Source organism: Danio aesculapii, chromosome 2 (assembly GCF_903798145.1).
Source record: "Danio aesculapii chromosome 2, fDanAes4.1, whole genome shotgun sequence".
Lineage (NCBI taxonomy): Eukaryota > Metazoa > Chordata > Actinopteri > Cypriniformes > Danionidae > Danio > Danio aesculapii.
Window position 1 is genome coordinate 44110966 of NC_079436.1, and position 23985 is coordinate 44134950.

The following is a 23985-nucleotide window of genomic DNA, read 5'->3' on the forward strand; positions in this document are numbered from 1 at the left end:
AGTGGCTAGTCAGTATATACATTTTTATATATATATTTTAGCATGTCAACCATCTACACCATTTTTGAGAAGTGTGAGAGTGTAAATTACATAAGGAAACCCTTGGGTATGATACTGTATAAAGAAACAATAGGAAATAAATCAGAAATATGATAGACTGAATAAACCGCATATGTACAGGTGTAATGTTTTAAGGTGATTCAAAATGACAGGCTTATCCTGCTTATGCAAATGAGAAATAATTATGTTAAATACATTAACTGTGATTGATTAATAAGCAGAAGGTATTACTCCATCTGCATGTGACTCCTATATTGTTGACTTAATAAGGTTAATTAGTTTTTATAACTAGTTTCTACAATGATACTGTTAAGCCATACAGGAGATGCTTCACAGTTGATTTATTTTAACCTGTCATCTGCATATTGAATAAAATTGAAGCCTGATTATTCACACTCCAACAAAAATTCAACACCTCTGCTAATGCCGCTCTTTCAATAAACATTATTATGTTCGATTGTATTACTATAAATGTAAAAGTCTTTGTAGATTCTCTTGAGAGAGCATCACAATGCATGTTTCCCCCAGCTCTAATAATGCACAATAATGCTAATCTTAGAAAACAATTTCAAGCGATTTCTCCTTTTTATAGAGCCCTTGACATTTTCAGGCAAATTGAGCTAAAATAACCCACATAAGACGATAATCACTGAGAGCTTCTTCATTCAAAGAAGAACAGGTCTCATTTCCTGTCGTTTCAGTTTATTCCTGTGATGGTAATGTTTTCCAGTATTCAGTGTCATGTGATCCTTCAGTAATCTAATATGTTGATTTGATCCTCAATAATCATTTCATATTAAAATTGCTTTTGTGGAAGCATGTTTACATGGACATTAGTAATCGGATTATTTGCCTTAATCTGAATAAGACAATAATATGATCAAGGTGTTTACATAAGTTGCTTTTTGAATGTTCCCTTGAATTTTCCCTTCATGATCCTGTTTTACATGTTAAAGCACATAATTCGATTAACGGCATCGTGTCACCACGCAGAACATTTCATGCATGCCCCCTGTGACAAATGAGATATTGGATGCGAGTATAAACAGCTGAAAGAGTGTAGTTTTAATGGAATTTGATACCGCACGCTGTATGGGGAAAAAACTTGCAGGTGTCTGTAATCCTTCACTGACTCGGTAGGTGCAGAGAATAGTGTCAAATAGCAGTGTATGTATAGACTAACCTGTCGCAAAATGCTTTGAAAATCCTACACAACACAAATAATTTGATTAAGGTGTTTACAGTTCAACCGGAAAATATTCATAGCGCTTCACTTTTTCCACATTTTTTATGTTACAACCTTATTCCAAAATGGATAAAATTAGTTTATTTCCTCAAAATTCTACACACAATACCCCAAAGTGACAAAAGATTTTTTTGAAATTGTTGCAAATTTATTAAAGATAAAAAAACTGAAAACTCACATGTACATCAGTATTTAAAGCCTTTGCTCAATACTTTGTTGATGCACCTTTGGCAGCAATTACAGCCTCACTCCTGTCTTTGGGAATTTTTGCCCATTCCTCTTTGCAGTACCTCTCAAGCTCTATCAGGTGGATAGACGTCGTGGTGTACAGCCATTTTCAGATCTCTCCAGAAATGTTCAATAGGATTTAGGTCTGGCTGGGCCACTCAGGGACATTCACCGAGTTGTTGTGAAGCCACTCCATTGATATTTTGGCGGTGTGCTTTGGGTCATTGTCCTGCTGGAAGATGAACCGTCGCACCAATCTAAGGTCTAGGTCACTCTGAAGCAGGTTTTCATTCAGGATGTCTCTGTACATTGCTGCATTCATTTTTCCCTCTATCCTGACTAGTCTTCTAGTTCCTGCTGCTGAAAAACATGCCCACAGCATGATGCTGCCACCACCATGTTTGACTGTAGGGATGGTATCAGTCTGGAGATGAGCGCTGCCTGGTTTTCTCCAAACGTAACGTCTGGCATTCACGCCAAAGAGTTTAATTTCAGTCTCATCAGACCAGAGAATTTTGTTTCTTATGGCCTGAGAGCCCTTCAGATGCCTTTTGGCAAATTCCAGGCGAGGAGTGGCTTGCGTTTGGCCACTCTACCAAACAGACCTGATTTGTAGATTGCTGCATAGATGGTTGTCCTTCTGTATGGTTTTCCTCTCTCCACAGAAGAACGCTGGAGCTCAGACAGAGTGACCATACTGATCACCTCCCCGACTAAGGCCCTTCCCCCCCGATCACTCAGCTTAGTTGGCTGGCCACCTCTAGGAAGAGTCCTGGTGGTTCCAAACATCTTCCACTTACGGATGATGGAGGCCACTGTGCTCATTGGAACTTTCAGAGTAGCAGATTTCTTTCTGTAACCTTCCCCAGCCTTGTGCCTTCAGGCAATCCTGTCTCAGAGGTCTACAGACAATTCCTTTGTCTTCATGCTTGGTTTGTGCTTTGACATGCACTGTCAACCCTGGGACCTTTTATAGACAGGTGTATGCCTTTATAAATCATGTCCAATCAACTGAATTTACCACAGGTGAACTCCAATTGAGCTGCTGAAACATCTCAAGAATGATCAGAGGAAACAGAATGTACCTAAGCTCAATTTAGAGCTTCACTGCAAAGGCTGTTAATACTTATGTACATGTGATTTTTCAGCTTTTCGCTTCAATAATGCGACTAAAATCGTAATACTCCAATTCTAAACAGAATTCCATTTCTGTTTAGTTTAATTATGACTTTAGTTGGATTATGGTCATCAAACATCACTATGTACATAGTAGACTCTTAATCAGAGTATTGTCTTAATTGTGTTAAAATTAAAATCAGATTAGAATTAAAATAGTTTTTTTTGGTGTCTATATAAACGTACTCAGTGACATATTTTTGTTCCAGGATTGTTTCAAAAATGGAACATTACTCTGAAACAGAAATCTTTCTTAAGATGAAAACTGTCTTTACTGTCACTTTGATAAATTTAAAGCAATCTTGCTGAACAGTATTGATTTTTTTTTTTTTAGTTACTGACCCCAGACTTTTGAACAGTAGTGTATAAAGAAAAGTTATGTGCGGAGATTATTTGTAATGCGCTACCAAGTTCCTACAGTGTGATTTTTTCCATCTGAGTCGCTGACCTCTCTGTTTAAAAGGAAACACATGAATAATCAAAAGCCAGATTTCAGCGAAGAGTCTATCATAAGCTTCAGTGACTTTGCCTGGACTCAGAGAGCGTGAACGACATCCATCACTCCCACCCACAGCACGATCTCTGTCTCCTTCTCAAACAATACTCCATCAAAACAGGACAAGTTAACAGTCACCCTGACGCTCGCACGATTGAAGAGCAGAAAAAAAAACTGAGGGCCGATAGATGAGAGCAGAGAGGATGAAGGAGGACGAACAGAGTGAGTGCTGAGTGACACGACAAGAAGCCCTGAGAGCGACATGGAAAAAATAGAGAGAAAGAGAAAAGAGGAACAACACAGAAAGAATACAGAAAGAGGTAGAAGGCACTGAGGAGATAATGTCTCTTTTAAACTGGAGGGCTTATAGGTCTTACATTATGAATAGTATGAATTAGGGATTCACTGGTCAATAATAATACATTGAAAATAACACAATAAAACTGATACTTCTTAAAGCAGTGAAGTTAGGCATCATAAAATTATAATGTTCAACAAAAATTGATATTCATTAGGAGATTCTAAGCAGTGTCGTTAAATTTAGCATTTAGTTATCTCAACTGTAAAATAAAAGGAAATTGTGTTTGAGCACTGATAAAACATTATAAAGTGGATTATTTATGCCTGGCCAAATACACACTGAAGAACACTGCTCTACAGGGCCATTCGCACCAAGAACAAGAACCATAAAAAAAGATAACTACTGTGGTTAATGTGTTCACTCCACGATGATTCCTTCCAAACCCATGAGAGTTTTGTTGATCTTTTAATGAATCAGAGGGATTACTGTCTCGCTTAAAATAAAAAGGGGTTATACTGTGCAAACTTCACTATTGGTCAGTCGGTTCGAATGTTATCACTCGATTAAATGGGCATTATCAGTGGTTATCAGCTAATAGTTATGAGCCAGTAGGGGCCTTTTGCGCCTACTAGTAGGTTCAGAAAGCTGTTATCATCTATTTACATGGTCAATTAGCTATATCACATACGACTGCGGCCAGAAGTTAACGAAAATTATTTATATTATTTATTAAATTTCCCATTAATTGTATTTTATTAACGTCTACTCCTACCCCAACCCTAAACCCAACTGTCACAGTAATGTAAAAACAGATCTGGATCTGAAGTCTACTATATTAGTATTGCTGATTAAACATGAGAATTATTTATGTTATTTAATCAATTTCACATTAATTGTATTTTATTAATGTCTAAACCCCAACCCAAAACCCAACTACACAGTAATGTCACAACAGTAATTTTACAGTAATGTATAAACAGATCTGGATCTGAAGTCTACTCTATTAGTGTTGCTGATTAAGCATGAGAATTATTTATATTATTTATTACATTTCTCATTAAATGTATTTTATTAACATCTACTCCTGCCCCAACCCCAAACATCACAGTATTGCAAAAACAGATCTGGATCTGGAGTCTTCTCTATTAGTATAGCTGATTAATCATGTGGATAGATGATAACAGCCTTCTGAGTCTACCGGAGGAGGGCGGTTGAGGAGGGGGATCAGTAAAATGAGGTGTCGAATCAGATTTCAGAGGTGCCGGGTCCGGATGCATCGTGTTCCGGCACAAATTAAGCACTGAATGGCACAAGCAAATACCTCTCACACTACTGGTTAATTGATTGATATGTGTATTTTTGTATGCACAATACAGTATATGTTTTTCTTTGCCTTAGCCCATGTATAACAATACATTTACCTGTTCAACTGAATTTTGATGCTTTTGGGGAAGAGTTAAAATGTAAAAAAAGTGTAACCATGTTAAATTTCAAGTGTTTTTTTTTTCTACAATTAAAAAAAAATAAAAAATAAAAAACCCACAATAAACAGTGACGTTTCTACAATAAATGGGATGTGGCAAATCCCAAAAGTAAATTGATTACCTGTTTTATTTCTAAGGAATAATTCACCAAAAAAAAAAGTATTCAACATTTCCTCATCCTCAAGTGGTTTCAAAGGATTATGAGTTTCTTTATTATTATGTAGAGCACAAAAGAAGATATTTTGTTAAAAGTTGAAATCGGCAACCATTGACATTTAAATTTGAAAAAACAAATACTACAGAAGTCGATGGTAGCAGGTTTCAAACTTTCTTCTAAATTTCTTATTTTGTGTTTAGCAGAAGAAATAAATACCTAAAAGTTTGGAACACGAGAAGGGGATTAAATGATGACAGAACTTTTAGTTTTGGGTGAACTATACCTTCAAAGTCCTACTGACAGAAAAGACAAAAAGGTTTACAATGGTCAAATCAGTAAATACATCTTACTGTTACAGTGCAACACAGCAAAGATTGTGTCTGCTGTAGACACAGTGTTTGTGTGTGTCTGTGATGCTCAGCCATCAATGTAAAGCTGAAATAAAACTCTACAGCAACTAAATTTTATTTAACAGCCATATTGCTTATCCTGCTATCTAGTAAAGCAGAGATGCCAAAACTCTGCCCTGTTCTGGTTACAGAGCGGTTGGTCATTTTAGATTTAAAGGTCTCATGAAGTGCTTTGAAATGTGCATTTTTTATTCAAGGTTTGACATAATCTCAACTGAAAAACGAAGAGAGGGTGGGACATCCTCCCGTTTTTAAAAACAGCCAATAGTGTTTTGTTTTATCACAGCTCTGCCAGTGAGAGTGGTTGAGCTCAAGTGCATTAAATGAAAAGCAAATGTGAAGCGTCTTGAAGGGGGCGGGACATGTGATATACTAGAGAGCATTTGATTGGTCAGGAGATTTAAGGTGACTTGAAAAAAAGCATTGATCCATTTAGGCGGAAGTGACAAACTACAAGCTTTACATGTTTATAACAGTTTTATATCTTCTGAACGCAAATTTTGTCATTGTTTTGTACCACGCTAGCTTTTATATAACTGTGAAGACTAAAACACCGATACCAACATCTAAAAAACTTTATTTATTTTAATTTCACTAGACCTTTAAAGACACAGCACCAAAAACAGCTTGTTTTTATTCCCACCCAAAAATTGGGTTTTTAACATGGTATAACTTATCTGTTGGGCATTTCAAGCTGAACCTTCAGGCGTCACAATGTACATCTTATGAAATGAGACATGAAATGAGTTTTCTGTAACATCTTGTGTAACCCCCCCCCAAAATATCATTTGTGTTTTGAACATGAACTCAAGTCTTATGGGTTTGGAATAACACGTGGGCGAGTAAATGATGACACAAAATGTAGCTTCGAACTAACCATTTAATCATCTAACGGCCCTGATGTGGGTCTTTATATCAGTTTTAATGCTGGCAAAAGTACTATTAAATGCTAAAAATGTAACCATCTCCTCTCATTATCTTCACAGCAAACTGCCAATATAGCTCTCTCTAAACAGTTACGGCGAATCTGTTGAAAATTAGCAGCAAAGCAATCATTTTATCGTGTGATAAACAGTCTGATTCGATACAAAAATAGTTTATTCAGGGAATTAAGGGATCTCCTTTTTTTGACTTCAATACAAATGGATCAGCCTTTGCCCCCCGTTGGGTTCCCACAGTGTTGCACATTTTTCAGCAGAGATTGCAGTCCCCCCCTGGAGGAGGGTCTCTGCGTGGTGCACTCATGTTGATCATGCAAATCTACTACGGTTTAAATTAGCACAATGTGGGGGGAAATAAAAGAGGCAGAATCCAACTTGCAGCATGTAATCATAAATCGGCATCTCTTATGAGTCAGGCTCTGAAAAATGACCGGATTGATGACACGGGAAGATGCGTTTCCATGTTCGAATGATTGTTTTTTCTTCATCCGCCATGCAGGATGCAGATGGCTGGACCTCCCTGTAGCAAAAACCTGCGTCAATAACAAACATCTCGCTCCTTCATTCTAAACGAGATGGTTTTCAAATTGGCTGAAAATGCAGTTTTCGGCGTGAGCCTAATTCATTTATAAGCTTTCAATGAACCAACAAATTTGTGCTGATATTAATAGCTTTTTCATGTAATATCAAATGTTTTGCCATCATTAAGTATGTCCCTGCACCATTAACTATATTCATAATGACAGAGCAATTCGACAGAGAGCGGTAGCTAAGAAAAAACATCCAGATCCATCATGAATTGAGATAAAATAGACAGACGGTAGAGAGAAAGAGGGTTTCATTCATAAGAGACAAAAAAAAGAAAGGAAGACAGGGCAATTCTGAAAGAAACAAATAGGAAGGAACGAAAGAAAAAGAAAAGAGAGAAAGTTTGAGAGGTGACAATACCTGCGGCGTTCTCTCCGGCTTCTTCTCAAGAGGATGAAGGGATGAATGGATGGATGGATGAGTGGATGGATGGATGAGGACCACATGAGTGGAGATGTGAAGCAAGAAAAGGAACAAAGAGAAACCATGAAAAAAAAAATGTGTGCAAGAAAGTGTGTGTGTGTGCAGAACTCTCCCAGAGAATAAGTATCTCGCAACAGTATTAAAGAGGATTTTACGTAGCGAAATAATGAAATAATTAAAGCGGATGTTTGCTGGAGGGAAGGTGTGGTGTCAGATTGTGTTTCTGGATAATCAGAGGCTTTGCGGTGAGATGTGCCTGGTTAAATCCTGCATTACAGTCAAAGCCGACAGCAGATGCTGCTCAACATGCTTCTGTGATACTGCACTGGAGATCTCAATATACATCTCTATCTTTCTCGTGCGCACACAAAAACACAACCTGCTCGCGTATGAAGTGACACATTCAAGCTGTTCCACCCACACACCAGGGATGGGCATTTTTGTCTGCACAGGTTCCTGAAAGATGAATCAGACGAGGACTCAAGTGCTTGAGGGTCCACACATCTGCGCTTTTTTTTTTTTAAGAAGCTGTTAGAATATAAACACTAACATTGCTCTATTTACATTAGTATAAACCTAACCTGTCACTGTTTACTCGCTCTCAAGTTGTGAAATATGGATTTGTGAAGGACTGAGGCTGTAAAGCTTCAATTTGCAAGCTTTATGTGAGGATTTTTGAGTTTAAAATGGTCATTTATTAATATTCCTCCACTCCATTCACCTGTTAAAATAAACAGAACTTAGCCAAACGAGTCAAGTTCATGAATGAATCATTTGAAGTGGTTTTGTTAAGTAAATCAAACAAATTGTTGAAAAGGTTCAACTCAAAATAATGATTCATTCATAATTGAACAGTTTTCTCTCTTATGAACAAAAGCTTACATCTGTAAATCTAGCGTATGGCTCCAGAAGACTTTTATAACACACTTCTATGCTATCTTTATGGTGTGTTTGGTCATTAATGCAGCTTGACAAACACAGTTCTCATTCACATTTTTATATTGACCTAAGCATGCCTCAGATGATCCATAAGGGTTTTTTAAGAAGCCGTTAGTCTATATTCACTAACATTACTATATTTACATTAGTATAAACCTAAAAACAGAAATTCTGTTATTGTTTATTCACTTTCATATTGTGAAATATGGATTTGTGAAGACTATGCACTGTGTGAAGGAGGACTGAGGCTGTAAAGCTTCAATGTGTAATCTTTATGTGAGGAGTTTTGAGGTTTAAATGGACATTTATTGATATTTCTCCACTCCATTCACCTGTTAAAATAAACAGAACTTAGCCAAATGAGTTGAGTTCATGAATGAATCATTTGGAGCGGTTTTGTGAAGTAAATCAAACAAATTGTTGAAAAGGTTCAACTCAAAATAATGATTCATTCATAATTGAACAGTTTTCTCTCTTATGAAGAAAAGCTTACATCTGTAAATCTAGCGTATTGCTCCAAAAGACTTTTATAATACACTCCTATGCTATCTGTGTGGTATTTTTGGTCATTGATGCAGCTTGACAAAGTTCTCATTCACATTTTTATATTGAGCTAACCATGCTTAAGATTATCCATGAAATAAATGTTATAAAGTACTGGACTACAGGCATGGGACGATAACCGTTTTCAAAGTATATCGCGATTTGGAAAAGTCAAGGTTTTAAAACCGCCAAGATTTTCTGTAATACTGTTCCTAAGGTGTGTAAGATTTTGTTATTTACATTTTTTTAGGACAACAATATCTCCAGCAGAAAAGACATACAAATATGTTATTTTAAATTGTAAATAAATCTGTGTTTTTGATTCATTTGAGTCAGTGATTCATTAGAATTATTTAGCCTGACATGTTTACTGCTCCAAAATATTTTAAATCTTTCACAAAATAAAATGTATTGTGTTCAAAGGGGATAAAGTTGTTGTTTTTTACCCAGACAATTAAAAAGAACTGATTTTAGAGTAGTAATCGCAATACTGTGATACCGTGAAACCGTGATATTTATATCCAAGGTTATCATACTGTCAGAATCTTTTACCTTTGGATGAACATGAGGTTTTTTTTTAAAGGTTTTAGGTTTTTTACATTAGTATAAACCTAAAAACAGGAATTCTGTCATTGTTTACTCACTTTCACTTCGTAAAGTATGGATTTGTGAATACTATGCGCTGTGTGAATGATGACTGAAGATGTAAAGCTTCAATATGCAAGCTTTAAATTGTCATGTATTAATATTCCTCAGCTCCATTCATCTGGTAAAATAAACAGAACTTAGCCAAATGAGTTGATTTCATGAATGAATCATTTGGAGTGGTTTTGGTTGAATCAAACAAAATCAAACAAAAGGTTCAACTTGAAATAATGATTCAATTATAAATGTTCTCGCTTATGAAGAAAATCTTACATCTGTAAACCTTGTGTATGGCTCCAGAAGACTTTATAACACACTTCTATGCTACCTTAGCATCATAACCACCTGGTTGAAATTTTATCCATAGGTTATCATTATTATTTAAATAGCTTATTACTATTTATCAGAGTTGTGTCAGTATATTATTCAATCCAAAAATTATATTCAAGGAATACATATTAAACGGTTAATGCATCTTGACACACAGTTCCCATTCACATTTTTTATACTAACCTAAGCATGCCTCAGATAATCCATTAAATAAATGTTTTAAAATACTGGATGAACATGAGGGTGAGTAAATAATGACAGAATTTGTATTTTTGGGTGAACAAAGTGTTAACTGGAGTTGAGTTTAATGTCCTTTAGTGATATAAATGACATCAAAATACTGTTTATCTTTTTTATTTCCACCTAGACTTGATATATTTAATAGAAAATACAGCAATATTGTGGAATATTATAACAATTTAATAAAGAGATTTTTTATTAACTTATTTTAATACATTTTAAAGTTTACTCCACTGCTTTAAAGCTGAATCTCCCACGAACGTCATGATTTTGCTAAGTACGATGCGATCCTGGATTAACATCTATGTTGATCCTAGAACATTATTTTTGTTGGAAAATGTAACCCCTACCTATTCCCTACCCCTAAACCCAACCATAACTGTAAATTATTCCCAAAATCAGAGGGGAATAATAGTTAATAAAGGGGAACAATCATGTAGAAGTGCATAAACCTAACCGTAAACCTAAACTTAACATACATGGTAAACACATCCCTTAATTCTGATTGGCTGATTGGAATGTTGTTCCAGGATCGACATAGATGTTAATCCAGGAACCAGGTAAGGGTTCTTCAACATCAATACTTCAGTCACATCGTTTCTGTTATTATTATGGGGTCAATAAATATAATTTTTCTTACTCATTACAGTACTGTATTAATTTATTTGCATTTAATATTCAAAACTGGTTCATTATATTCTAACACTCACTTTGTGGCTCTCCACATATCCCCAGAACCCTATCATTAAAATTAATATTAATTGTGAAGCTTAATTTTTCTCTGGGGTTTTTTAAAGACTATTTTGATGAAAAGACAATTTAGTCCTCACTGCCACTTTTAAACTGAATGCATCATTTGATAATAAAAGCATTAGTTTATGACAAATCTCTTTGACAAAAATGTAAATGCCAATATAATAAATAAATGGCAAAATCAAAATCGAGTCCCCTTTGTCTCAGGCGTGTCTAGTTGTTACTGAATTTTGATTAGTCCAAAATGTTGTGCAGTTTAAAAGTCAAGCCAATTATTGTGATGTCAAGATCGATCATTGCTGTCTCTTCACAAAGCACTTGGGTAATGATGCCCATCCCTATCTCACACACACCCACACACACTTGCACAGCTACAGTATCTTTATGGGGACTTTCCATAGACGTAATGCTTTTTCTACTGTACAGACTGTATATTCTGTCCCCTACCCTAAACCTACCTAAACACTCACATGAAACAATTAGCATTTTTACACATTTAAAATACTTAAATCTGTGTGATTTATAAGCCGTTTTCCTCATGGGAACATTTTTTGGTCAAATTTGACTGGTATTGCTATACTTGTCCCCACAATGTAAGAAAAACAAGAAACACACACACACACAAACACATACACACATAAACACACAGAGAAGGCAGAGGCATGTTAAACTGTGATCAGGTGTGTGTGTGTGCTCGATGGATTACCTGTAAAGGTGTAAACTCCATTCAGCCGAGGGACAGATGATGGAGTGGCGGGGGGGATGGTGGGGGTTGAGGGAGGGGTGTAAGCCGAAACGGAGGAGGGCGGAGGAGTGAGTTCAGGGAACAGAGCATTGGACAGAGCAGTGGTGGGAGATTCAAGAGAAGGAGGAACAGTCGAAGCTGAAGGAGTCGAGGAGATGGGAAGAGTGGATGTGGGGATGACAGTGGAAGATGATGAAGAGGAGGGTGGGGGAAGAGTTTTGCCTTCGGTTGGGGGTAAAATAGAAGTTTGAGAAGGAGATGTAGGAGAAACGGTGGATGAAGGAAGAGTAAAGGAGGGAATCAGGTAATCTGGATCTCCCTGATCTTGGAAGATGAAGAAGGAGAAAACAAAAAAGAAGACGGCAGATGGAGAGATGGATGACGAGCGGGAGGGATGATGGAAGAGGAAATAAAGAGCGTGTCATGCACAAAAGAGAGAAACAAAAAAGAAAGGAAAGTAAAATTCAGAAAAAAGAGACGTGGAAGTCAACGTAAAACAGCAGAAGACATTTAATGATGACGAAAACACCTTTTCTTGCCATCCATCCCTCCTCGTCGCTGGTCTGTGGTTAATTACCTTGTACCAGGAGGGTGTGTGCTACGTCCCCCATGCCGATTCCATTATCAGCCTGGCACTCGTAAACGCCGTTATCCGACTTGTTGAGGGACTCGAAGCGCAGGAATGCACCATCCACCTTGGCCAGCGGGGGGAGCTCTCCCTCTTTCCTCCGCCACACAAATGCATTCGGCCTGAGAGAGAGTGAGAGAGGGAGAGATTACATTACAAAACGGACCACATATACAGCGTTTTGAAATTTCACATCAAAAGCAAAGCAGAAAGCGTCGTTTAATTGAGCAGATTGAAGGGTTTTGCAATTTGGCACACTCTCAAAAGAGCTGGGGAGCACAGAGGGAAGCACTGGAGAGCGTCCCGAATACGGCAAAGCTCAATCACATGTCAAGTAAAGCGGTCCAGACTTCAGTTAATCAGAAGACAAGAAAACCATGCAGCCAAACTAACATTGTTGCTACCCACATGACCAGCAGCATCACTAACTAAAAACATCAACGTCCATAAATCGCTTAACTATCAGGATTTGACTGGAGATTTTCACTGGAGACTTTTAAATTAAGGGTAATGATTGTGTTTAAACAGGTTTCCTGAACACTCTCTGAATTTTCCAGTGTTTAAAAGGATAGTTCACCCGAATCTGATGATTCTGTCATCATTTACTCATCCTTTAATCAAAACGGTCTTCTGTTGAACACAAAGGAATATATTTTATTATATAAGACAGCTGGAAAGTGTAACCATTGACTTAACATACCGTAGTATTTGTTTGACAAAATATGAAAGTCAGTGGTTACAGGTTTTGAGCTTTCTTCAAAATATCTTCTTATCAGAACAAAGAAATTCATAAAGGTTTAACACCATTTAGAGAAATGAAGAGTACATTTTGATTTTCGGCTAAACTATTCCTTTACCTAAACAAAAAGCCCCACCCTTTCCTCAAAGTTCTCCCATTGGTTAAGCCCGTGTTGCTAGTATTCAGAAGATCAGAGAAATGTTTTGCTAACTCCACACAGCGTTCACACTTCCCGAGGAAGTCAACCTACTGCTGGGATGAAAGAAAGTATTTTAGCATCAAAAAATTACACACTTCATCTTTAAATTCCAGTCACACGACCAACTAACTGTGGCTTTTCCTCATGCGTGTCTAAATCAGCGTGTCTGTGTGTGTTACAGGGATTTAGAGAACTACAGAGGAGACACAGGCGTATCATTATTTGAGCACATGAGTAAACCAAAATAATATGATCCTCATTGATGCTGATAGAATGATTTAGTCTTTTGTAGTTCATTTTTTTGTCACAAGATATGTTACTTGCCTTACAGTAAGACACCAAAGGGGAAGGATGTATAGATTTATGCTGTTTATAGGATTTATGTGTTTAAGTAAAAAATTTTTTTGTATTAAACAGCAAAAATCAGTCCAAGGCACTCGAAAAATGTGGAAAAAATATAAAAAGGCCTTTATTGACATGGCTAATCCTTACGTGTTTCGGCAAACAACTACCTTGTAGGCAGCAACTTTACCCTGATGAAGGCAGTGCTTTACCGAAACGCGTAATTTTACCTTGATGAAGGCAGTTCTTTGCCGAAATGTGTAGGTTTTTTGAGGATTAGCCATGTGAATAAAGGCTTTTTAATATTTTTTCCACATTTTTCGAGTGCCTTGGACTGATTTTTGATCATATTGATTTTGGATAATTTTTGTATTATTCTGTAACCATTAATGTTATTCCGTATAACTACCAATGACAATTCTTCCAAAATTTTGAATCAAAATGTCATTTGGAGCATTCGGTTTCGAATAAAATATGTGTCATGATTTCATATTAATTTTTATATAACACAATAGTAATGTTATGCATTTAGTCAATATGTAATAATAATAATAATAATAATAATAATAATAATAATAATAATAATAATAATAATAATAATAATAATAATAATAATAAATAATAATAATTTTCCTAGTGATGGGTTGCAGCTGGTAGGGCATCCGCTGCAATAAAACATGTGCTGGATAAGTTGGTGGTTCATTTCGCTGTGGCGATGAAATGAATGAAATGAAATGAATGAATGAATGAATAATAATATTAATAATAATAATACATTAATTTTTATGTAGCGCCTTTAAAACGTAATTCTCAAAGCGCTTTACACAAACAAAATGCAGATATAAAAACAGTTTAGAATAACAGTAAAACTGTAACATTCAAAATTGATAAAACATCCGAATATCATATACATGATTTTAAAATTAATACGGAATCTGATTAATTGGAGAAATGGAGAAATTCCAAAACAGGAATAATGTGTTTTCTGATTTTGGTCCCTGTCAGAATTCTGGCCGTTGAGTTTTGAATAAATGTCATTGATGTTACTTTTGGAAACGCCAGCTAGTAAGGCATTGCGGTAGTCTAAGCGGGGAAAAAATGAAAGTATTAATCAGTTTTACTACCACAGAAAAGGACAGAATGGGGCGGATTCTTGAAATGTTTTAGAGATGAAAATATGAAGTCTTTACAGTGGTCAGCATGTGGGCGTCAAATGTTAGATTTTTGTCAAACATGACCCCCAAGTTTTTTAGTTTGGCCCGAACCTCCACGGTAGAGCAATCTAGGTTAGTTTTAAGAGGTTAAGTTGGTTGGAAGAACCAATAACCATAACCTCTGTCTTGTTAGTGTTAAGGCACAGAAAATTTTGGGACATCCATTTTTTATCTCCAAAGATACAGTGTTCCAAGTTTGTAACAGCTGAAAGATCACCAGGTTTGGAGTGAATGTATATCTGAGTGTCTTCAGCGTAGTAGGTGGTACTTTAGACCTCGGGATCCCAGGAGATGATGGAATAGCCTCTGAACAAATAAAAAACTGGATGACTAGAGGATCCTTTTTTTATTCTGCATAGAAATATGTCTATTATTATTATTTCAAAAAACTAATTTGTTGAAATACACTAAAATATGATTTCAAACTGTATAATACATGGAATATGTTCGGAATGTTTTCACAAAGTACACAATTCTTTAATAAATAATTTTTCTTTTAAAAATTCAAGGGCATTGATTTAAAATATCAACATTTTCTAACACTATAATTGTCTTTTCTGTCACCTTTGATCCATTTAGTGCCTTGAACAGCATTCATTTCCTTTAAAAACAATCGTGAATACACTATTTGTGTATTTAATGCATATATCATCAATACCATTACGAATGCTGTAAATGCTGCCAAGTGCTGTATCTCCTTCAGATAAAACCCTCTGTTTGAGCTCCCATTCCAGTAAGGAAGCGATACAGAGTGAAAGCAGATGAGAAAATGCGACACGGAGACACTATGGGATGTCTAAATGGGCTTGAATAGCTCTCGGTGTGCTACTAATGGATGTCAGGAGCCGTAATGAGCTGTAATGCGATCCTGCACCAGCAGAGGGTGATATTCAATTACTGCTATTTCCAGAGAGAAATATTTATGTGATAGAACCGGGCTTAAGTAGCTAGAAATGTAATAAATATATATCTGAAATAATAACGTTTCATCCTTTAGCTGCAGAAAGGGAGCTGCTGAAGTCAGGCAGATCATAGAGACTGTATTTAAAACTACTCTATGTAAGGACGTCTCTGATCCTCTCTGTTTTTCTCTCCTTTCTCATGTAACATCAACACAAAAACCTCGGTGATACTGTCAAAATGAGCTGCGTGCATGTGTTTGTGTGCGCAAAAGTGAGAAAGGAGATCAATAGGCTGACCATTTTCAGCTTCATACATAAAACATGAATGTCAAAGATGGAAATGAGAGAGTGTGTGTGTGTTTGTCTTACTCTGGATTTCCGTTCCCCACACACTGCAGGTAAAACTTCTCTCCTTCTCTGGGCAGGTCACTCTCAGGATGAATCCACACTCTCGGTGAAACTGAAAAAAAAACACAAACAAAGTTTTGTTTGTGCATGTTTGAATTGCGTTCTCTTCATATCTATGTACTGTATAGAAATATATTGCATAAAATGTATTTTTATTTCTTTGGATCTAGGCATGATGTCTAGATTTTGAGGATCTTTTGGTCTACTTCACTGTCACTCAGGTCCTATTTAAGTGATTTGTTAATAATGAACAGGTTTGACAGTAATCAGGCCTGGTTGTGGCTAGAGAAATTAAACTAAGGTGTTAAATTAAGTTTTAACAGGGGGTCAAACACTTTTTCACACAGATGCAGAGTTAGAAGACAAGAAAATCATGTAGTCAAACTAACAATTAGGGGTGTCAAAATTAATGGTTTCCTCGGTGCACCGCGGATGCAGATGCAAACAATTCGATATTGGTTCAGTAATAGATCATAACCGGTTTTTATGTACTGACCTCATTTATCTCTTACACATGATGCCGCGGGAGAATACTATGGCGAAGGAGCTGAAGGAGAGTACGTAAAACGTTCCTACTACTTATTAAAAGCAGATAATTGGGCACAATTCACTGTTTCTTTCACTGACACTGAAGAAGGTATACAGCACGAGCCGCTATTGCACTACTAGGGAGAAATGCTGTAAAACTCCATCTCTGCCTCTCTCTCTTTCACTTTGGACATTTGACTCGCTGGCGTGTTCGTGATGTAACTTTTCCTCTCCTCTCGGCTGATCCAGACATGAGCATGCCTGTGGTGCGAGTTTTCTCCACTGTGTCTATTATGGATTATCCGTGATAACCGCGTATTATGCGCATATAGACTGTAACTCATCGGTGAACAGCGCTTTCATTTCTAAAGCCAATCGCAGCCCTTTCTGTTGAGCGGGTGAAGACAATGACCAATCATAGGGATTTAAGAACTTGCTTGACAGCGCTTTTCAGAGTTTTGTTTACAACATTCATAAAGAGAGTTTTCTTTGAACAGGTAAAACTTAAGATACAGTTCATATATCTGAGGGCTTGTATTAAAGGACAAAATTGTATTACAAATAATATATAAATATTAATATATTTGTAGATTTTACAAAAAAGAAAGAAGAAAAAATCTATTTATGTAAGGAAAGTATCGTCAATGCACTGAGATGGATTGAGATACCGAATTAAACCGAATTGATGGCATGATAATCGTAAATGAACCGAACTGTGAGACCAGTGTAGGTTCACACCCCTACTAACATTGTTGCTACACACATGACCTGCAGCACCACTAACTGAGCCATGTGCATAAATTGCTTAATTATCAGGATTATTCATTCATTTATTTTCTTTTCGGCTTAGTCCCTTTATTAATCTGGGGTTGCCACAGCGGAATGAACCGCCAATTTATCCAGCGTATGTTTTACGCAGCAGATGCCCTTCCAGCCACAACCCAACAATGGGAACTCTCTCATTCACACTCATAAACTACGGCCAATTTAAGCTTACAAAAATCACCTGTAGTGCATGTCTTTGGACCGCAGGGGAAACCAGAGCACCCGGAGGAAACCCAGAACATGCAATCTCCACACAGAATGCCAACTGACCCAGCCGAGGCTCGAACCATGCAGTGACCTTCTTGCTGTGAGGCGACAGCACTACCGACTGCGCCACCGCACCGCATGTCATTATCAGGATTTTACTGGAGAATTTTAAATTAAGACTAAATGATAGTGTCCAAACATGTTTCCTAAACACTCTCTGCATTTCTGTTGGTTAAAAAAGGATAGTTTTTGGTAATTTTGTCATCGTTTCACTTCACTTGGTCCAAAACTATTTGAGTTTCATTCTTTTGTTGAACACAAAAGAATGTATTTTGAATAAAGCTAGAAACCTGCATCCATTGACTTACATAGTATAAGTTTTTCTACTATGAAAGTCATTGGTTACACATTTTCAACTTTCTTTAAAATATCTTCTTTTAGGTTTGACAGAAGAAAGAAATTCATAAAGGTTTGGATTCATTAAGGTGTGATAAACCAGTTATGTTTTAAAAGGGGGCAAACAATTTTTTACACAGTGCGATGTAGTTTTGTATTTTGTTTTCCTTTAAAATTAAAAAAAAAAACTGCACGATGTGTTTACTTGTGTAAATAAGTAATATTTAAATTAATAATATTTAATAATATTTAATGTATACTAATATTACTAATGTTTTAATAATTAGTTTGATGATCTGAAACATTAAAGTGTGACTAATTGATTTATTTTATCTTTGCCATGATGACATTAATAATATTTTACTAGATATTTTTCAAGACACTTCTATACAGCTTAAAGGGACATTTAAAGGTTTAACTAGGTTAATTAGGTTAACTAGGCAGGTTAGGGTAATTAGGCAAGTCATTGTATAACCGTGGTTTGTTCTGTAGATTATTGAAAAAATATATACCTTAAAGGGGCTAATCATTTTGACCTTGGTATTTAAAAAATAAAAAACTGCTTTTATTCTAGCCGAAATAAAACAAATAAGACTTTCTCCAGCAGAAAAATAATATCAGACATACTGTGAAAATTTCCTTGCTCTGTTAAACATCATTTGGGAAATATTTAAAAGAGAAAAAAATTCAAAGGGGGGGCTAATAATTTTAATATAAAATAATTAGGGGGGCTAAAAAAAAAAAAAAAAAAAAAAAAAAATATATATATATATATATATATATATATATATATATATATATAGTATATATATATATATATATATGTTATATATATATATATATATATATATATATATATATATATATATATATATATATATATATATATATATATATATATATATATATATATATATATATATATATATATATATATATTCATATATATTCATTCATTCATTTTCTTTTTTTCGACTTAGTCCTTTTATTAATCCGGAGTCGCCACAGCGGAATGAACCACCAACTTATCCAGCACATGTTTAAAGCCCTCATATGTATATATAATATATATATATATATATATATATATATATATATATTATATATATATATATATATATATATATATATATATATATATATATATATATATATATATATTACTAATTTTGGATTTGCTGATATTTTTATAATTTGGTATTTTAAAAACATAAGCCATGTAAGCCACTTTTTATCTTCATCCTTCTGTCCTTAACTCATACCCAAATTAAAAAAGAAGATTCACAGCAACTAAATCATAACCTAAAAAGCAACACCAAAACATCTGCTTACGATTTTTTTTAGTTCTTGTGTTAAAACATAATAAAAACTGCAATATATATATACTCCAACACATTCCTGAGGCTCAAACAAGGAGCTGGTGACAGCAACGCAAGGTCGTGGTACTGATTTTTCAAAGACAGCGCGAACAGATGCTTTAAATGCATTGCCTAGGTTGCATGAGCCCAAGTTTGAAGCTGTTGTAAAATACAGTAGGTGATAAAACGAGCTGAAATGGTGTGACCGCACATCATATTTCTATATTTAAGACAGCACCATGTGACATTGCAAGCCATCTGTAAACAGCCTACAATTACGCAGTATTCCCAACATATGCATCCAAACATAAAATGCTCAGGTTGTCTACGCTGAAAGCACCTGTCTGACATGGTACATTATCTGTGGTATAAACATATTAGGCTGACATTTCTAAAGTCGCACAGCAGTGCACAGTCATAACGTTCAGCTCCACACAACAGCTGCATGAAATGTGCTTTCTGGCTTTTGTATGCGTGTCTTACAGAGGACGTTGAGGGGCTGCTCTGTCCTCTTGTCTCCATTGGCGATGGATGGATGATCCACGGCGCAGGCAATCAGAGCGTCGTTGTCGTCTCTGCTGACAGACAGCGTGAGTTCACTGGTCACTGTGTAGGTTGGTTCATTAGGGTTGGACTCCACAACATCAGGACGCCCTGCAAACACACACAAATGCATTGTGATTTCTTAAAGACCATGTGAAATGGTTACTTTTTAGGTTCTTAGATCAGCCAACTCTTTCTCCCTGGTGCCACCTCGCACTCGATTAAGTACAATGGGAGCCAGATCTTTTAGTTCCACGGCTCCTCAGCTATGGAACTCCGGAAGGGGCAGTGATAGTCTTCACACTTTTAAATCTCGTCTCAAGACCCATATTTTTTAAGCAGGCGTTCTTTCGACTATCTTTTAACGTGTTAATTTATACTCACAATTTGTTTGTACTCCTTACATGCATTTAATATTCTGTTTGGCATTTTATTAATTGTTTTGTGCTGTTAATAAATTAATTGTGCTGTTGATGCTTGTTGTAAGGCAGCCTTGGGTGTCCAGAAAGGCGCCATTTACAAATAAAATGAATTATTATTATTATTAGGTGAACAATTAATCCATGCTATTTAATTAATTGAAAAAAGTTTGTTTTGGTAATCTTCGGAAGGATTCGGATTTATACCTTCCAGTCCGTCTCAGCATGGATCAACTTTTATTCTTTTCTCATCATCCTGTTTCATTATTTTTATTAAATATGACTATATGATTATTTAAATGAGTATTTAACTCTGAAATGATTGTAACTAATGAATAAGCTAACACACTGCTTTATGTAAGAATGTTCAGTGTATTTGCCTGTCTCTTTGTAATATTTTCAGGAGCCACCAAACATGGTCAGAGGTCATGGAGATCTTGAGTGGAACTGAAGGGCTGAGGACTGGAAGCAACTGTTTCTATTGTTATTTCTAGGAGTTAATACTATCTAAAATGTCTAAAGTGATTTTACTATTTTATGGTTAATTCTTTTAAAGTGGTTTTACTTTTTATTCAAGATAGACTTTCTGTAGTAAGGATATTATAACTGCCTGAATGTAGATTATACCGGTTTTTAACCAGTTTTGATAAAGACAGCTGAGAGTACATTCAGCCTTGGGTAAGAAACAGGTTGTACTTTAAGTGTGTGTGTTCTATTTGATTGTGGATCCGTTTCACAGGTCTGGAGCCAGCTCTAAACAGTCTAATGGATGTCTGACGTTTATATGCTTGAGATATTTTTCAGAATTGTACGCAGGAACCCCATGTGGAAATTTTCCCAATCAGGTTAGAACACCTCTATGTATGACGCAGTTACTGACGTTATGTGAGAGTATAATTGTTATTGATTTGTGATTGTAAGCAGAGCGGCCTAGGAACTCATTTGCGAGTGTTGAAGCTGGCTTCTGCTGATGAAACTGAAAACTATCTTCAGTAAACTTTATTTATTTATTTGAATCTCTGACTCCGGCTCTTCTTCATCTGAAAAACTGGTCATTCTTTGGGTCAAAACTGTACAATTTTTCCTACACTTCAATCAAATTATGACCATTTGCTTTAGCGTTTGGACTGGTGGTCATTCCCTGTTGATGACAGTTTGACGAAACATTTTTTTTTTTTACCTCTTGCCGTTAGTTTGCTATGGGAAAATGATGAGCAGAAAGAAAGCCCTGCTCACTACTGATTATTCGAGTTTAGCTTGAAGTTCATCAGCAAACTAAAATAAAAGTCTCTGCAATTTCCAGTTTACACAGACTTTAACTATTCTACAAAAAATAAAATTTATATGCACCAATCAACTAGACAAAAATTGGACTTGGAGGGTTTTTGCTTTAAACACATGATCGGCAACCAGACATTGTTTTGTTTTAACTCGCCAATCTCTGTTCTGGACTTGCATACAAACGGCATTGCAATAATTTTGTAGCACAAAGTGTGTGTAAATGAAGTGTTAACAGAGACGCTGCACAGACGAACCAGGAGTCATACTATGCTGACAGATGCCACACTGGGAAAAACACAAAATATTCAGCATTAAATTGAACACATTTTGACCAATGTTGATTTAATACTTTATTTTATGATGTTTACAGTTATATATTACAGTAATTTATTATTTAATTACTTTTAGATTGTACAGATAAAACTTGTGTGTTTGGCCAGTTTTCATTATAGGTGATTCAAGAGTTCCCACTTAGATATTGTTTGACAAATGTTAGCAGGTTTGGCATGCTGTCCCGGGAGAGAACCCTGAGCTCGGAGATAGTTGAGCCCAGGGCTCCCACCTGGTCCATAGAGCATGTGAGGGGAGTACGAGATCAGGTGGTTCTCGAGAGCTCCCCGTGGTAAAGGAGGAAAGGAGGAGAAGGGGTGGAGGGGGGGTTTCTTCGGAAAACGAAGATGAGAGTAGTTCTAGCTAGGCTACTTATAGTGAGTTGGGATTAATCTGATTGGCTAACTAATGAATGTAGATGGGTGGCCAGCTGCAGTCAATCATATCACGTGCTCTTCTCGAAATTTGTTTGTGAAACTTCACTTAAAAATATATTTTTTTGTTACAAAAAGTCAAAGAAAAATATCATAAAGTGTTTATTTGATTTGTGAAAACCTCTATCTAAAGCTAGAGTAAAGGTCTATTATTACTGTACAATATCTGGGTTGCGACACGGTTGCTCAGTGGTTAGCAGTGTCGCCTCACAGCAAGAAGGTCGCTGGTTCGAGTCCTGACTGAGTCAGTTGGCATTTCTGTCTGCCTGAAATCACAGGCAAATCGGTGCTTGTTCACATGAGTAACAATCACACAGTGTGAACCATCAAAGATGCGATCTGAGAGAATCGCTGATGAGGCGAGATATTTGGCATGCTAAATATCTGGAACTATCAGCGATTGTGAAAGTGTTCTGATTGAAAATAACATCTGCGATTACCTACAGCCAATCAGAGAGCAGCACCACTAGTGTGGGTATCTGCCGGCCAGCGGGAGGTTGGGGGAGAAGTTAAAAGGGCTTCTTTTCAGGCTAATTAGACCCAAAAATGGAGGAGAATTTGCTAATTCCCTTTAAACCCAGGTGAGCAAATATGTACATTTTCTAAACCACTAAAGGCTTCTTTCTCATTATGTAGTTAATAACAAATATATACTACATAACCTCGCATTGTTTTCATGTCACTTCTTGAGTGTGTTGGATATAGTTTGCGGATCGAGACAAAGTTGTCTGCAATTCTTCCTATTTTAAAGTCATGCAGTGTGAAACCCCCTGTCGCCATCTATCTTGTAGTGTAAACACAGCAGCAACAGAACGCTACCCTAGATAGCCATGCCCGGTGAAAACATCTGTGACACGACTACTTTGAAAATCGTGCAGTCTGAACTGTGCATTAATTGATTTGTGTTGGGACAACATGAGGGAAATGTGTGGAACCCAGCATTTTTTACAGTGTATGTGTATACATACCTTGAATCTCCACTTGGTCACGGTACCAGTGTAGTTTGGCAGGAGGTTTGCTTCCTGAACTCGTGCAAGTGAGAGTAACCTTGCCACCCTCCTGAACAGCACCTTCGAAACCTGTTATCACCGGCTTACCTGGAACACCTGCAAGAGACAAACAGAGAGGAAAAACTTAACATTTCAGGTGCAATCTGGAGGTAATAAGGACATAACAGCTTACAGAAAAACATAAATAAAATGAAAACAGTTCAGCTCACACAGTCGCAGACAGGCTGTCAACAACAGCTCTAGTTGTTAACCAGAAACAGTGAATGGAGTATACAAATCAAGCAATATGCTAATGAAATATTACTCCAGGAAACATAGAAAGTGCTCCTTTCCAAATTTACTTTGGTAGTCTAAATATGACTTGATTTTAAAAATACTTTATGTACTTAAAGTATTAGTTCACCCAAAAATTCTCATGTTGTTCAACCCCTTGAGACCTTCGTCCATCTTTGGAACACAAATTAAGATGTTTTAGATTAAATCTGAGAGCTCTCTCATTCTTCATAGACAGCAAAAA

The 23985-nt window shown here is 36.3% G+C and overlaps 1 protein-coding gene across 4 annotated transcripts in view; it reads right to left on the minus strand.

Moving 5' to 3' along the window:
- Positions 1-23985, minus strand: part of cadm3 (cell adhesion molecule 3) — a 143531-nt gene that overhangs the window by 14932 nt on the left and 104614 nt on the right. The window contains exons 5-10 of one of the 4 annotated variants that reach the window (XM_056480398.1): positions 23427-23564; positions 19935-20105; positions 16099-16189; positions 12283-12455; positions 11667-12029; positions 7448-7468 (exon numbers count right to left, since the gene is read on the minus strand). In XM_056480398.1, coding sequence (XP_056336373.1) covers positions 7448-7468; positions 11667-12029; positions 12283-12455; positions 16099-16189; positions 19935-20105; positions 23427-23564 — 957 coding nt within the window. Of the gene's footprint in view, positions 1-7447; positions 7472-11666; positions 12030-12282; positions 12456-16098; positions 16190-19934; positions 20106-23426; positions 23565-23985 lie in introns of all 4 variants that reach the window. The other 3 variants (XM_056480386.1, XM_056480378.1, XM_056480391.1) reach the window with 3 other exon arrangements.